Below are 14,553 nucleotides of genomic sequence, written 5' to 3'. Positions count from 1 at the left end.
TCTTGTGCAGGGAGAAAAATGTTCCCTCGAACGAACACAAATTGTAGTTTCTGCCACCTTGTAGCAGCGTGACCTTGAGAAAGTTACTTAACTTCTCTGTGCCTCAGTTTCCTGATCTGTAAATTAGGATTAGTAACAGTATCCACCCGTTGAGATTGTTATGAGCTGGCGAATGTAAAACACTCGGAACAGTGACTGGAGCGTGGCGAACACTCAGAGCTCTTACGAGATTTATTCTTGTGTTATCATCGTGGTCATTCGAGGCGTGGACTGAGGGATGCTTGGTGCATTTGGATGGCTCACAGGCTGGAGGGTGGAATGATATTCCATTGTGTGTATACACACCGCAGGGCAAGGGCCAGCACTCGTGGCTAAGCAGGCCGACCCCCTGACCGCAGTGGGGACGGCCAAGGGGCGTGGGCCAGGAGGAACGAGGTCAGATCTGCATTTTGCAAAGCCAGCATCTATGCACCCCTCCTGCTCTGGGCACCTTGCATACGCACCCTCCCAGAAAGCCTCACGCCCCTCATCCTGGTCTCCATGGAGTCCTCATGAGTAACGTGTGCAACTCCATATCAAGAGTTGAGGCAGAGCCCGCAGCCCGGGTCTTGTGTCCCCGCCGCCCAGGGCTCCATCTACCCCATGGCGCCGAGGTTATAGGAGGCACCCCGTTCGTGGCATCCGCTGCGCTTGGCTGGATGCGAGCAGCAAGTAACTCGACCCTTTTCCTGCCTTGCACGTCTGCCCCGGGGAGTGCGGGGGGTGGGGGGGTGGGTTCCATAGCTTTGCTGGTCCCCCTCAGCAGGAGCACCAGTCTCGTTCCAGGAATTGATTTAAAAACTGTCATCTTTTATCTAAATTAAAGCTTCCTCCCTCTCCTGGCTGGGCCTCGCTTCAAGCTGGGAGATCTGCAGCAGGAAGGCGGTGTGAGTGTTGAGCGTGTGAAAGCAGGGGAGCGCGCGTGCATGTGAGCATGTGTGAGTGCGAAAGCACGTGAGAGGGTGTGTGCACGTAAGTGTGTGTGTTTATTACAACCTACAGAACCTACAGACCCCCTGCCCCCCACCACCACCCCCACCGCCCTGTGGCAGTGTTTCCGGGAGGCAGTTGTGAGTCCAAAGGTCTGGGTCTGCTGTCCTGGTCCCAGCATGCAGACTCCTGGCCCCTCATTCGAAGTTTCCTGCCCCTGGCTGCACACAGCCTCACTGCCCCCCCTTCCACCTCCAGGGGGGAAGCTGGTTTGCCAGAAAGTTCATGAAACACGAGCGAGAAGAATTTTTTTTTTTTAAGAGAAATTAGTGTAACAGGGTTGTTCAGATTTAGTGCAGGATTTCTGAAATTTGAGATGTGACTCGTGTGTTTTCCTGTCAACAGGGCATCTCGAAACGTCACGCCTGCTGCTACCAATTAATTCATAATTTTCCCATTCACCGATTAAGTTGCTTGGTGTCAGCAGATCCGGATTTTGTGAACTCACGTAGCTCTGTTTTCAAGAGGAAGTTGTGCGAATGAGATCGAGCAGCAAAGTTATAATGATGCATGGAAATCGAATAGTAAAGCCAAATTTATCCCCTTGTGAAATTGGGTCCTATGTTGTGTGTGTGTCTGTGTGTGTGGTAACATTATGTTAGTTTCAGACGTATAGTGTTTGACTTGATATTTGAGTATGTTGCCAAATGATCACCACGATAATTCTAGCTAACATCTGTCACCACACACAGTTACAAAAATTATTTTTCTAGTCCTTTTTTTAAGTTTGTTCATTCGTTTTGAGAGAGAGAGAGTGGACACACCGGAGAGAGGCAGGGCAGGGCGGAGAGCGAGAAGGAGAGAGAATCCCAAGCGGGCTCCACACCGTCAGTGCAGAGCCCGACGTGGGGCTCGATCCCACAAACTGTGAGATCGTGACCCGAGCTGAAATCAAGAGTCAGATGCTTAACTGACCGAACCACCCACGTGCCGCCCCCCCACCCCAAGATGGATGGGAACTTGAAGATCTACTCTCTTAGCGACTTTCCCATATTCTACTCAGTGTTATTAACTATAGTCACCCTGCTGTACATTACATCCCAAGACTTGTTAATTTTATGACTGGAAGTTTCTACCTTTTGACCCCCTCCATCCATTTTGCTCCCCCCTCCTCTACCCCAACTCGGGCAATCGTGTCTGTACTCTGTACGTATGACCTTGTTTTTTTTCTTTTTCTTATATTCCACCTATAAGTGAAATCATACAGTATTTGTCTTTCTCTGATGTATTTCACTTAGCATAACGCCCGCAAGGTTCATCCCTGTTGCCGCAAATGGCAAGATTTCCTTCCTTTTTATGGCTGATATTTCATTTGTACATACATGCACCACATTTTATTTGCTGTTCCTCTATCGACGGACGCTTAGGCTGTTGCCCTGTGTTGGCTGTTGTACCTCATGCTGCAGTGGACATGTGGTGCAGGTAGCGTCTCGAATTCATTTTTTTGTTTTCCTTGGAATAAATCCCCAGAAGTGGAATTGCTGGATCACATGGGAGTTGTATTTTTAATTTTTAGAGGAGCTGTCAGCTGCCACACCAGTTTCCACGGTGGCTGCACCAATTTACATCCCCACATGAGGGGATGCCTGAGGGCTCCCCCTTCTCCACATCCTCGCCAACACTTGTTGTTTCTTGTCCTTTTTTTTTTTTTAATTATTATTTAAGTTTATTTATTTATTTTGAGAGGGAGAGAGGGAGAGGGCGTGAGCAGGGGAGCGGCAGAGAGAGGGAGAGAGAAAGAATCCCAAGCAGGCTTTGCACTGTCCGCGCAGAGCCTGACGCGGGGCTCGAGCCCACAAACCGTGAGATCATGACCTGAGCCGAAACCAAGAGTCGGCCGCCTAAGCGACTGAGCCACCCAGGCGCCCGTTTCTTGTCTTTTTGAAGACAGCCATTCTCACCTCTGCGCGCGCTCGAGGTGATAGCTCGTTGTGGTCTGGTGGTCTCTTTTATGTCTCAGAGTTTTGCAAAATAGTATCAAGCTTACTTGCAAGAAAAAGTTCACGACTGCAGGAGTGTGAAATTTTACTGTGGGACCCACCGCACTTTGTGGGAGTTTTCTAGGGCTGCGAGGGTCCCACCATCGGGATTGCGAGTTTTCGTTGACGTGTCTCTATCATCCGCTAGGCTGTGATTTTCTCGAGGATGGGACTCAGTTTTATCAGTCGGTGACCGCAGGATTCCGTGTAGTTGGCTCTCATATGTATTCATACGTATTCATTGGATGAACCAACCGAAGAAATGATTGGGAAAGAGTGTTGGAATTCAGTAACTTCGGGGTGGTTAGAAGTCATGCACGTTCTGATATTTTTCTTTCCCTTATTCATGATCTTGGTCCGTGTCTTAGCTCGGGCCGCCGCAGCAAAATATCACGGGCTGGGTGGTTTCAACAACAGAAATGTGTTTTCTCAGATGGCCACCTTCTCGCTGTGTCCTCACACGGCCTTTCCTGAGTGTGTGCGTGAGCACAGAGCTCTCTCTCTCTCTGTCTTCCTCTTCTCATAAGGCCACCAGTTCTAAGGAATTAGGGCCCCATCCTAACGACCTCATTTAACTAATTACCTCCTAAAGACCTTATATGCAAATACAGTCATATGGCAGGGTGGGCAGGGCTTCAACATATGAGTTGTGGGAACGCAGCTCAGTCCATGGCTGACATTTTCCCACCCTAGGTGGCCACGCTTGGAGACCTGCAGGAAGGCAGAGCTGGGGAGGGACTTTATAATGCACCCAGCACAGAGAGGGGTGGTCACTTACCCGGGGCCACACAGCCAGTGGGCACAGAGCTGGGATGATGGACTCCACTACCCAGGTGGCTCCCAGAGCCCTGGGGCTGGGGCTGGGGGGCGGGGGTGGACGGGCGCTCACACTCTCCTGATGCTGCCCTTGTGTTAGTTACAGGACTCTGATCAGACCCACATACAAAGTGTCCTACCGCACGGTGACGGTGCTGGAGTGGAGATGCTGTCCTGGCTTCACCGGGAGCAACTGTGATGAGGGTGAGTCTGCCAGGGTGCGTGTGTGTGTGTGGGGGGGGGGGGGGGGGGAGTCCAGGCCAAACGGCTGGGGGCGGGGCACTGGGTGCAGGGGGACCGGGCACTGGCTGGAGTTCTGCCGGTGGGCACCGAGGCGGGGTCCCTGTGTGCCCCGGTCGGGTGCAGGATGGAGGTGAATTATGAGCCCTATAGCCTGGGGGAGGGGATTCGATTTGCCGCCTCTTTCTTCTGCTCTGGTGGATGGGGGGCGGGCAGGGCTGGCCACCGGGTCTCTGAGCGGGTGCAGCTGAGAGTTCACCAGCCTTGGAGCCACGTCTGTTGTAGAATGAGGCAAACTGACCTGGTGGCCGGTGAACTGATTGTCCTGCCCTTCTGTCCCCGCTCCCGAGGGAGGGTGGGAGGAGAGGGCCCGAGCTGGGGCCTTCCTTCCGAGCCCCTGGACCGGGTCCCAGCCTGCCTCTGCAACCCGAGGGGGCCAGATGGCAGCACGCAGGTGGGTCAGGGAGGGATGACAGTAAATCCCCACCGCGCTCATGGCCAAGGAAGGTGGGTTCTGCCCAACCAACAGGTTCGTAGCCCACCTTGTTCCCATGCTAGCTGGTCGGTCTGGAGGCTCAGGGGCCAGTTTTGCATTTGGGAACGGTGGCTTTCTACGACGTTGACTTTCTGATAAAATTATTTTCTGTCATTTTTTTTTATCATCCAACTTACTGATTTTTTGTTTTACATATATGCTTTTATAAGTTAGGTGATAATGAAGTTACGATAAGTTATAATATGTTAGGAACATGCTCTCACTGTAAACTGCCTAAAATTCTTTGGGTTGTAAATAATAACGTAACAGAAGTAGCAGGAGTAATAATGATGACGATGCTTCAGGGGGCCCGTGGCCCAAAGCGGAGCTGCGGGAGGGGGCCGGGAGGCAAAAAGGGTCCAGTGGTATCGCCCTTCCTGACTTACAAGGCACCTGATCCTGGGAGGGGAGCTGGCCCACACTTGGGGGTGGGGCACAGAGCTGCGGTGGGTCTTTCCTTGGAGAGGAGCAGGAGGGGGTCGAGGGGTGGGGGGAGGCCAGGCTCCCCGAGGTGAAATTGGGGGTGGCTGGACCGCACATACTTGATGTGAAAGACCACGGTTCACATCAGGTGCCTGGTTGAGTCGGAGGCCCTCAGAGCCAGGATCTGGATTTACTTCTCCTGTCAATGCCACGGCCATGGGGAGAGACACCTGGTCCCTCCCACTGAACAGAGCAGTCATGCTGTCTGGATTCTGCAAGGAGCTGGGCAGGCAGGGGTTTCTAGGGACGTGATTGACTTACCCTGAAGTAACTAACTGAGTTTTCAGTGACCAATAAAACGAGCAACGTTGGGCTCATACAGAGAAGGGCCCCTCTCTCTGCTCATCTTTAGAGGCCTTTGCTCAGCATTGGGAATGCTTCGGGCCCTTCTCTAAACTCCCAGAGCCCCCTATGCCCCCTGGCCCCCATCGTTGCCTTAGCTGACTGTAACCGTGTGTTTTCATGTCTGCCTCCCCCAACTGCCTCTCGCCACCTTGCAGACTGTGTGTTTCTTCTAAGGGTAACTGAGCCCGAATAGGGCTCCTTCCTCCCTCTCCTGGAAACCACTGCACTGCCTAAGCATGTACGTTTTTCATCTCTTTTTGTGTTCTCCTTATTAAAGGGATGAACTAGTAAACGAAGCGTAAGCCTCAGAATGTCTGAGTTCGCAATCTCACGCAGATAGAACACGAGCGTGTGTGTGACAGAACTCATTAAGGTAGCCAGCAGAACAGCAAAAGGGATTCAAAAGGGGATTCGAGAAACTGATATAGATGCGACGGGGGAGGGGGCCCAGACCACCCTTAGGTCTGATAATCCACTGGGAGAACTCACAGAGCCGAAGAGCTCTTGCCTTCACAGCTTGTGGTTTATTACAGCGAAAGGTACAGATTCAGATCCTCAAACGGAGGACACCCATGGGACAGGGACCAGGAGGGGTCACACCCAGAGCTGCCGGGTGAGGTGCAGACAGCCGTTAAGTTCTCCCAGCACATGTAAAACAAGTTGACCAAAGTGTGGTGACCAGACGCTGGGAGAGACCTAACCCCGTATTTGCCCTGTAGGAGCAATGGTTCAACATTTGCTAATTCAGGACCATGGTGACTTTAGAGAACACAGCTAAGGAGAATTAGACATGTCTAAGTGTCTGTAACTATAATAGGTATATATCTAGAAATGTTTTTTCCTTATTACAAAAGCAAGCGCACGTTCAGTGTAGACAAGATAAAAATACCCAGAATCACGCCTCTCAAGGTAACCTTGAACCTCATTTTGGTGAAAAGCCTTCAGACCTTTTTTCCTGTGCTTTCATGTCAGTTGGACGCTTTCGATAACTTTCTTTTTCACATAAGTTACCATGAATGCTTATCCGTGTCGATAGATAGCTTTCTGCAGCAATATTATTAGTGGCTGTAAAATGTGGGTATATACTTTATTAACTGAACCCCTACTACAAGATATTGAAGTTGCTCCCAAGTTTTAAATTATTGCTAACATTACTGTAAACATCTTTTTTTTTTTTTCTGAGATAAAATTTACATACTCTGAAAAGCACCACTCTTTTTTTTTTTTAAGTTTTATTTTTATTTATTTTGAGTGAGAAAGAGAGAGAATGAGCATGAGCGGGTGGGGGACAGAGAGAGGGAGAGAGGATCCCAAGCAGGCTCCACGCTGTCAGTGCAGAGCCCGACGTGGGCCTCGATCTCACAAACCGTGAGATCATGACCTGAGCCAAAGTTGGATTCGTAACCAACTGAGCCACCCAGGCGCCCCTGAAATGCACCACTCTTTAAGTGTATGCTTTGATGAGTTTGATACATGCACACATTTCCATCACCTCCTGGAAAGTTCCCACCCCTTAGCAGCCACTGTGCTGATTTCTGTCACCATAGATCAGTTATTCAAGTACGTATTCTTGAACTTCATATACATGGAACCATATAATATATTCTCTTGTGTGTGGTTTCGTTCAATTATTATAATGTTTTTGAGAATATATTCATATTGTGATATGTGTATCAGTTAATTCATTTTTATTGCTGGGTATTATCCTACTGTATAAATAACCACGATTTTATTTATGTATTGTCCTGTGGATAGATCTTTGGGTTGTTTCTAGTTTTTGGCTTTAAGAATAACACTTCTGTGAACATTCTTGTAATATCTTTCTGTGGATACATGTCTTTATTTCCCTTGGGTAAATCCCTGCAAGTGGAATTGCAAAGTGATGTTGTACATTTAGCTTTATAGGAAAGAGCCGAGCTGTTTCCCACCAGTTCCGGTTGCTCCACATTGTTGCCAACATTTGGTGCTGTCAGCCTTTTTCATTTTAGCCATTCTAATGCGTCTGAAATGGTCTCTTGTTGTGATTGTAGTTTGCACTTCTCTGTTGACTAATGATGTTGAGCATCTTTTTGTATGTCTATCTGACGTACTTACCAGCCATTCTTATAGTTTCTTCTGTGAACTGTCTGTTCAGGACTTTTGCTCATTTTTAATTAGGTTGTTTAACTTCCTAAGAAATAGCCAAATGGTTTTCCAAAGAGGTTTTAATATTTTACAGTCCCATAAGCAAAGCGTGTTCCATTTGCTCCACATTCTTGCCAATATTTGATGTGTTAGTCTTTTTTGATTGTAGCTGTTGTAGTGGGAATGAAATGGAACATAGTTGTAATTTCTTCTTTTTAAAGACTGCTTTGACCACTCTAGTTCCTTTGCATCTCCATAAAAACTTCACACAACTTACCAATATCTACAAAAAAAAGTGTGATGGGGAGTAGGATTGTGATGAATTTATAGACCAATTTGGGGAGAAGGGGTACCTTAATAATGAGTCTCCTCATTCATGAACATGGTATAGCTTTTCATTTATTTAGGTCTTTAATTTTCAGCTTGTAGAGTAGAGGTATTGCTTGTTGCTTATTAAGTTTATCTCTAAGTATTTTGTATTTTTTGTGCTTTAAAAAAAAAATGGGATTGCTTTAGGGGCACCTGAGTGGCTCACTTGGTGTAATGTCCAACTCTTTATTTTGGCTCAGGTCATGCATTGGGCTCCACACTGAGCATGGGGCCTGCTTAAGATTCTCTCTCTTTTTCCTGTGCCCCTCTGCCTTGCTCACACTGTCTTTCTTCTAAAGAAAAATGGGATTGCTGTTTAAATTTTCATTTCGTAATTGTTTTCCTGCTAATATATAGAAATATATTTGATTTTTAATATTGACGTGGTATCTAAAAACCAGGCTAAATTCATTTATTAGTTCTATAGCTTATTTATGGATTTCTTTGGGTTTTCTGTGTAATCTATTATGTCCTTTGTGGATAAAGATATGTTTGCTTCTTCCTCTCAAATATTAATGCATTTTGTTTTATTTTTCTTGCTTTATTGGACTGGGTAGAACTTCTGGTAAGATGTTAAACAGAAGTGGTGAGAACAGATATAGTTGCCTTGTTTCTGATCACGGTGGGGTAAGTTCTCCATTTCAGTATGAAGTATGCTGTCCACAGTAGATTTTTTCATATATGCCATGTATCAGATGAGAATAGTCACTTTTAGTCTTACTTTGTTGAGACTGTTCATCAGGAAGAGGTGCTGAATCTTGTCAAATGCTTTTTCTTCATCTACACTGGGGTGATCATTTTTTAAATTCCTTTATTTTGTTAATGTGGCAAATTACATTGACTTGGAATACTAAATCAACCCTTTGTTCTTGGGAATAATGTTATTATTACTGGGATCAACCATATTTGGATGCACTATTCATTTTTATATTCCTGTATTTGATATTTCTCTGTAATTTTCTTTCCTTATAATGTCTGTCAGTGTTTTGGTTATGAGGATTATGCTGTTCTCGCAAAAAGAATTGGGACGTTTCCCCTCCTCCTGTATTTTCTAAAAGCATTTTCTTGTGAAGCTGATACTACTTTTTCCTTAAAAGGTGAATAGAATTCAACATATACATTACATGTGGACCTGTATGTTTCTTTGTAGGGAAGGTTTTGATAACAAATTTGTTTTCTTTAATAGACATAGAGCTATCCAGGTGTTCTGTTTGTTTTTTTTTTTTTTAATGTTTATTTATTTAGGGGAGAGGGGGGATGGAGGAGCAGAGAGAGAGGGAGACACAGAATCTGAAGCAGGCTCCAGGCTCTGAGCCGTCAGCACAGAGCCTGACGCGGGACTCGAACTCACGAACTGTGAGATCGTGACGTGAGCTGAAGTCAGACGCTTAACCGACTGAGCCCCCCAGACGCCCCAAACAGGTTATCTTTTTAACAGGTGAAGGGAGGAAAAAAAATCTTCTGTTTATCCTAAGTTATCATTTCTAGTGATCTTTGTTTCTCCCAGAGCTCTGAGGTTCCATCTGGTATCCCTTTTCCTCAGTCCCAGGAAGTTCTTTCAGTATTTCTTGTATTGCAGGTCTGCTTGTCGTGAATTCTCTCTACTTAAATATATTTTTTCGATACCTATTTTGCCTTAATTTATTTTTAATAATCAATGACTTAATTGACTGGCAAAATACACATAACATAAAATTTACCATTTTAGCCATTTAAAATTTTTTTTTTTTCTCAACGTTTTTTTATTTATTTTTGGGACAGACAGAGACAGAGCATGAACAGGGGAGGGGCAGAGAGAGAGGGAGACACAGAATCAGAAACAGGCTCCAGGCTCCAAGCCATCAGCCCAGAGCCTGACGCGGGGCTCGAACTCCCGGACCGCGAGATCGTGACCTGGCTGAAGTCGGACGCTTAACCGACTGTGCCACCCAGGCGCCCCCATTTTAGCCATTTTAAAGAATATAATTAATTCAGTGATTTTAAGTATGTTCACAGGTTCACCATCACCACTATCTAGTTCCAGAACTTTTTTATCCCTCCAAAGGGAAACCCTATACCTCTTAAGCAGTCATTCGTCATTCCCCTCTTCCTTTAGCCCTTGGCAACCGCAAACCTGCCTTCTGTCTCTATTGATTTCCCTGTTCTGGATATTTCATATAAATAGAATCATGCAATATGTGGCCTTTTGAGTCTGACTTCTTTTACTTAGCATAATGCTTTGAAGCTTCATCCAAATTGTGGGCTATATCCAAATAATGAATACTATTCCATTATATGGATAGACCACATTTTGTTTATTCATTCATCAGTTGATGGACATTTGGGCTGTTTCCACCTTTTGGCTGTTGTGAACATTCACGTACAAGTTCTGTTTGAACACCTGTTTTCGATTCTTTTTGATATATACTTAGGATTGGTATTTCTGAGTCATATGGTAGTTCTGTGTTAAACTTGCTAGGAGTGGCAAAACTTTTCTCATAGTGGCTATCCCACTTTATGTTCCCATTCCGTTGTACAAGGGTTACAATTTCTTCACATCATATCCAATACTTCAGTGGTTGAATAATATTTTCATTGAGTTCATAATTCTGGGTCGATGATTCTTTTCTTTCAGTGCTTTAAACAGACTGGTTATTCCATTGTCTTTTGGCATCCATTGTTTCCGGTGAGACGTCTGTTGTATTCATTTTGTTGTTTCTTTTCTGGAATGTGTCTTTTCCCCCCCCTCTGGTTGTTTGTAAGATTTTTCTTTATCCTTGTCTTTTAGCAGTCTGACTATGATGTTATCAGGTAAGATTTTCTTAATTCTGTTTGGGCTTCTTTGAGCATCTTGGATCTGTAAGCCAATGAGTTGTGTGTGTGTGTGTGTGTGTGTGTGTGTGTGTGTGTGTGTTGTTTTAACCAAATCAGGAAAACTTTGTTCATTATTTTTTGAAGTATTTTTTCCCCCATTTTCTCTTCTCCCCTGGGGATTTCTCAGATGTTAGATTTCTTGATATTGTCACCGAGACTTTGTTTTTTCCCTCTTCTTCAGTCTAGATAATTTCTTTTTTCTTTTTCCTATTACATTTATTTATTTATTTATTTATTTATTTGAGAGAAAGAGAGAACACGTACAAACATCGGAGGCGCAGAGGGAGAGGGAGAGGGAGAGAGAGAATCCTAAGAGAATCTTAATCCAGGGCAGGGCTCAGTTCCACAAACGTGAGATCATGACCTGAGCCAAAATCAAGGGTTGGGTGCTCAACAGACTGAGCCACCCAGGCACCCCCAGTCTAGATAGTTTCTATTGATCTGTTCTCGCATTCATTGACTCTTCTGATGTCCGCAATCTTCTGTTCAGTCCATTTCAGACACTGTCTTTTTCAGTTCTAGAATGTCCATTTCTGTGTCCGTGTGGTTTATAGTCCCCTGATAAGATTTCTCCATCTATTCACTTATTATGATCATAATTTATTTTATGAAATAGAATTTCTATATAATAACTACTTTTGAAGTCATTTGTCTTCTATTTCCAAATCTGGGCCATTTTAGGATTTGTTTATATTGACCCTTTCCCTTGGACTTGGGTCACAACTGCCCCTGTCATTCTTTCCGTGTTAATAACTTTTGCTTATATATTGGACAGTTTGAATGATATGTGGTAGTGATTCCGGCTTCCTTGAAGAATGTTGATTTTTGTTCTAGCAAGCAGTGAAATTACTTTAAATTTGCGAGGCCTCGGTTTTTACACTTCATTGGGTGGGTATGTAAATCCCTTAGACCTGGAATATAGTTTTTACTCCTCAGGTTTGGCCTTTCTGTGGTTTCAAAGGCAAGCCCTAGGTGGAGATACTCAAGCTCCAAACGTGGAGAGACACAAGCGCTAAATCATCGCCCTTCTCGGGGCGCCTGGGTGGCTCGGTCGGTTAAGCGTCCGACTTCAGCCAGGTCACGATCTCGTGGTCCGTGAGTTCGAGCCCCGCGTCGGGCTCTGGGCTGATGGCTCGGAGCCTGGAGCCTGTTTCCGATTCTGTGTCTCCCTCTCTCTCTGCCCCTCCCCCGTTCATGCTCTGTCTCTCTCTGTCCCAAAAATAAATAAACGTTGGAAAAAAAAAATGATCGCCCTTCTCTTGGGCAGAGGCTGATATCTCTGCTCAGCTTTTGTAACCTTCCCACTGTTGTTTTCTGCTCGGCTCCTTGGAATCTCCCCTACACACACACATGCACAATTCAGGGGTCAGCCAAGGACTTCAGGGGAGTTCGTACACAGAGTGTGGGGCTCTCTGCTCTATTAGCTTGTTTCTTATTAGATTTCTTCCTTCACTTTCCAGGTCCTCTGGCAACCTTAAGCCTGAACAACTGCAGGTTTTGACTTAGGTTCCGGCCGCCCTACGCCGCCTGAACTGAATCTTTCCCTCGGGGGAAAAGCCCTGTAACGCAGCAAGTTCTGTTTTCTTTTTTGCAACGCTTGACTTCCTTCAGTTTCTGCTGGACTTTTGTTGCTCTCTAGGGTTTTCAAATGATTGTTTAAAAAATTATCTAGACTTTATGATCTTTTTTTAAATGTTTATTTATTTTTGAGAGAGACAGAGCATGAGCAGAGGAGGGGCAGAGAGAGAGAGAGGGAGACACAGGATCTGAAGCAGGCTCCAGGCTCTGAGCCATTAGCACAGAGCCCGACTCAGGTCTCGAACCCACGGACCGTGAAATCGTGACCTGAGCCGAGTCAGACGCTCAACCGACTGAGCCCCCCAGGCACCCCGAGACCCTGTAATCTTTACCTGTAGTTGGTCTGATACAAGCTCCTCCACCAGAAACAGAACAGACACTTTGTGACCATCTTTGCAGTTAAATCTGCGTCAACACCTTTAATAATTTCTTTAGGATCAATCCCTGTGCAGAACTGTTGGGTATACATGAGGGGCATAGGTCAAGGCTTTGAATCATACTGCCAAATTAGCCCCTGGAAAGGTTGCTGATTACACTGTTGCGGACAGACTTGAGAGATTCTGGGTGTGGGGGCAGAAAGTATTTTCACCATCTGTGTCTCCTTGTGGTGGCCAGCATAGTGCCTGCCCTTTAGTTGGGATTCTGGCAGGGCTGTTGACTGATTCTGCACCTGGACATGATCTGGGACATGATCAAAGGAGTCAGCATTAAGCACGGGATACAGTACCATTGCTTTACCCCCAGATTTAATTTAAAAAGTAGTTCCTTAACCTGCATTCCGCCAGGAGATATCCCTCCACTTAGCTCAATTGGCTGGAAGCAGAGGTGACTTCATCACCTTTGTCAACATCAGATCATCACATCATTATTTCTCACCTCTGAAATGGTACTTCACGCTTTTTGTTTTTAATGTTTATTTATTGTTGAGACAGAGAGAGACCAAGCACGAGCAGGGGAGGTTCAGAGAGGGAGGGAGACACAGAATCCGAGGCAGGCTCCAGGCTCCGAGCTGTCAGCACAGAGCCCGATGTGGGGCTCCAACTCACGAGCTGTGAGATCATGACCTGAGCCAAAGTTGGACACTTAACTGACTGAGCCACCCAGGCACCCCTACACTTGATTTTTTTAGTTTTTATTAATTTTGATTTATTTAGTTTTTTAATGTTTATTTATTTTTGAGACAGAGAGAGACAGAGCGTGAGTGGAGGAGGGGCAGACAGAGAGGGAGACACAGAATCCGAAGCAGGCTCCAAGCTCTGAGCTGTCAGCACGGAGCCCGATGTGGGGCTCAAACCCATGAACCGTGAGATCATGACCTGAGCTGAAACCAAGAGTCGGACACTTAACCAACTGAGCCACCCAGGTGCCCTGGTACTTCATACTTTAGAAAGGGCTTTCATTCGTGCTGTTCTATTTTTCTATGGTATAGATGCTGATATAGACAATGTAGGCGTCTCCCCTCCCAAATTTGTATGTTGAAACCTATTCCCCGATGTGATAGTGTTAAGAGGAGGCCTTTGGGGGTGATTAGGTCATAAAAGAGGCCGCAGAGAATATTCTTCCCCCTTCTACCACGTGAGGAGGCACCGAACCAGGAAGCTAGCCCTCACTGAACCCCAGATCTGCCGACACCTTGATACTGGACTTCCCAGCCTCCGGAACAGCGAGAGGCAAATGCTTGTCGTTTATGAGCCCCCTGGTATATGGCACTTGGTTGTAGCGGCCCACACAGACTGCGACAGATGCAGAAGCTGAGGCTCAGAGATGTGAAGAGTCTTGGCCAAGGTCATCCAGCTGAGGAGTGGCTGACGCAGAACTGGAACCTGAGTCTTCTGTTCCTGCAGAAGTGCTCTTCACTGTAAGCCACCGGGACCTTTGAGGTCTTGGGAAATCCTACTCAGAGTTTTCCCAGCGCCAAGGAACAGGTCAAGGTCAGCAGGACTCTTGGGCGGCTTCTTTCCGAAATACCTAAGCGGCCCGGTTCCCGGCGTTTTCGGGCCCAGATCTTACGCGGTGTCGTGGAGGAGGTTTGCCACAAAGTTGATAGACTCGACCATCAGGAGATACGTTTAACACAAGCAGGGGGAGTTTTCCCTTTTGTTTTGCTTTGTTTGTTTCAGCTGGAATCCTAGCCAGGACAGGAAGTCCCTGCGCTTCCATACGGGCAAGGGCAGGCCCGGGACGAGGTGCCTTGGCAAGTGC

The 14,553-nt window shown here is 46.2% G+C and overlaps 1 protein-coding gene across 2 annotated transcripts in view; it reads left to right on the top strand.

Moving 5' to 3' along the window:
* COL26A1 (collagen type XXVI alpha 1 chain) overlaps window positions 1-14,553 on the top strand; it is a 165,443-nt gene that overhangs the window by 71,074 nt on the left and 79,816 nt on the right. The window contains exon 3 of one of the 2 annotated variants that reach the window (XM_030301503.1): window positions 3,931-4,028. In XM_030301503.1, coding sequence (XP_030157363.1) covers window positions 3,931-4,028 — 98 coding nt within the window. Of the gene's footprint in view, window positions 1-3,924; window positions 4,029-14,553 lie in introns of both variants that reach the window. The other variant, XM_030301502.1, reaches the window with a different exon arrangement.

Source organism: Lynx canadensis, chromosome E3, assembly GCF_007474595.2.
Source record: "Lynx canadensis isolate LIC74 chromosome E3, mLynCan4.pri.v2, whole genome shotgun sequence".
Taxonomy (NCBI): Eukaryota; Metazoa; Chordata; class Mammalia; order Carnivora; family Felidae; genus Lynx; species Lynx canadensis.
This window is presented reverse-complemented; position numbering and strand designations above follow the sequence as displayed.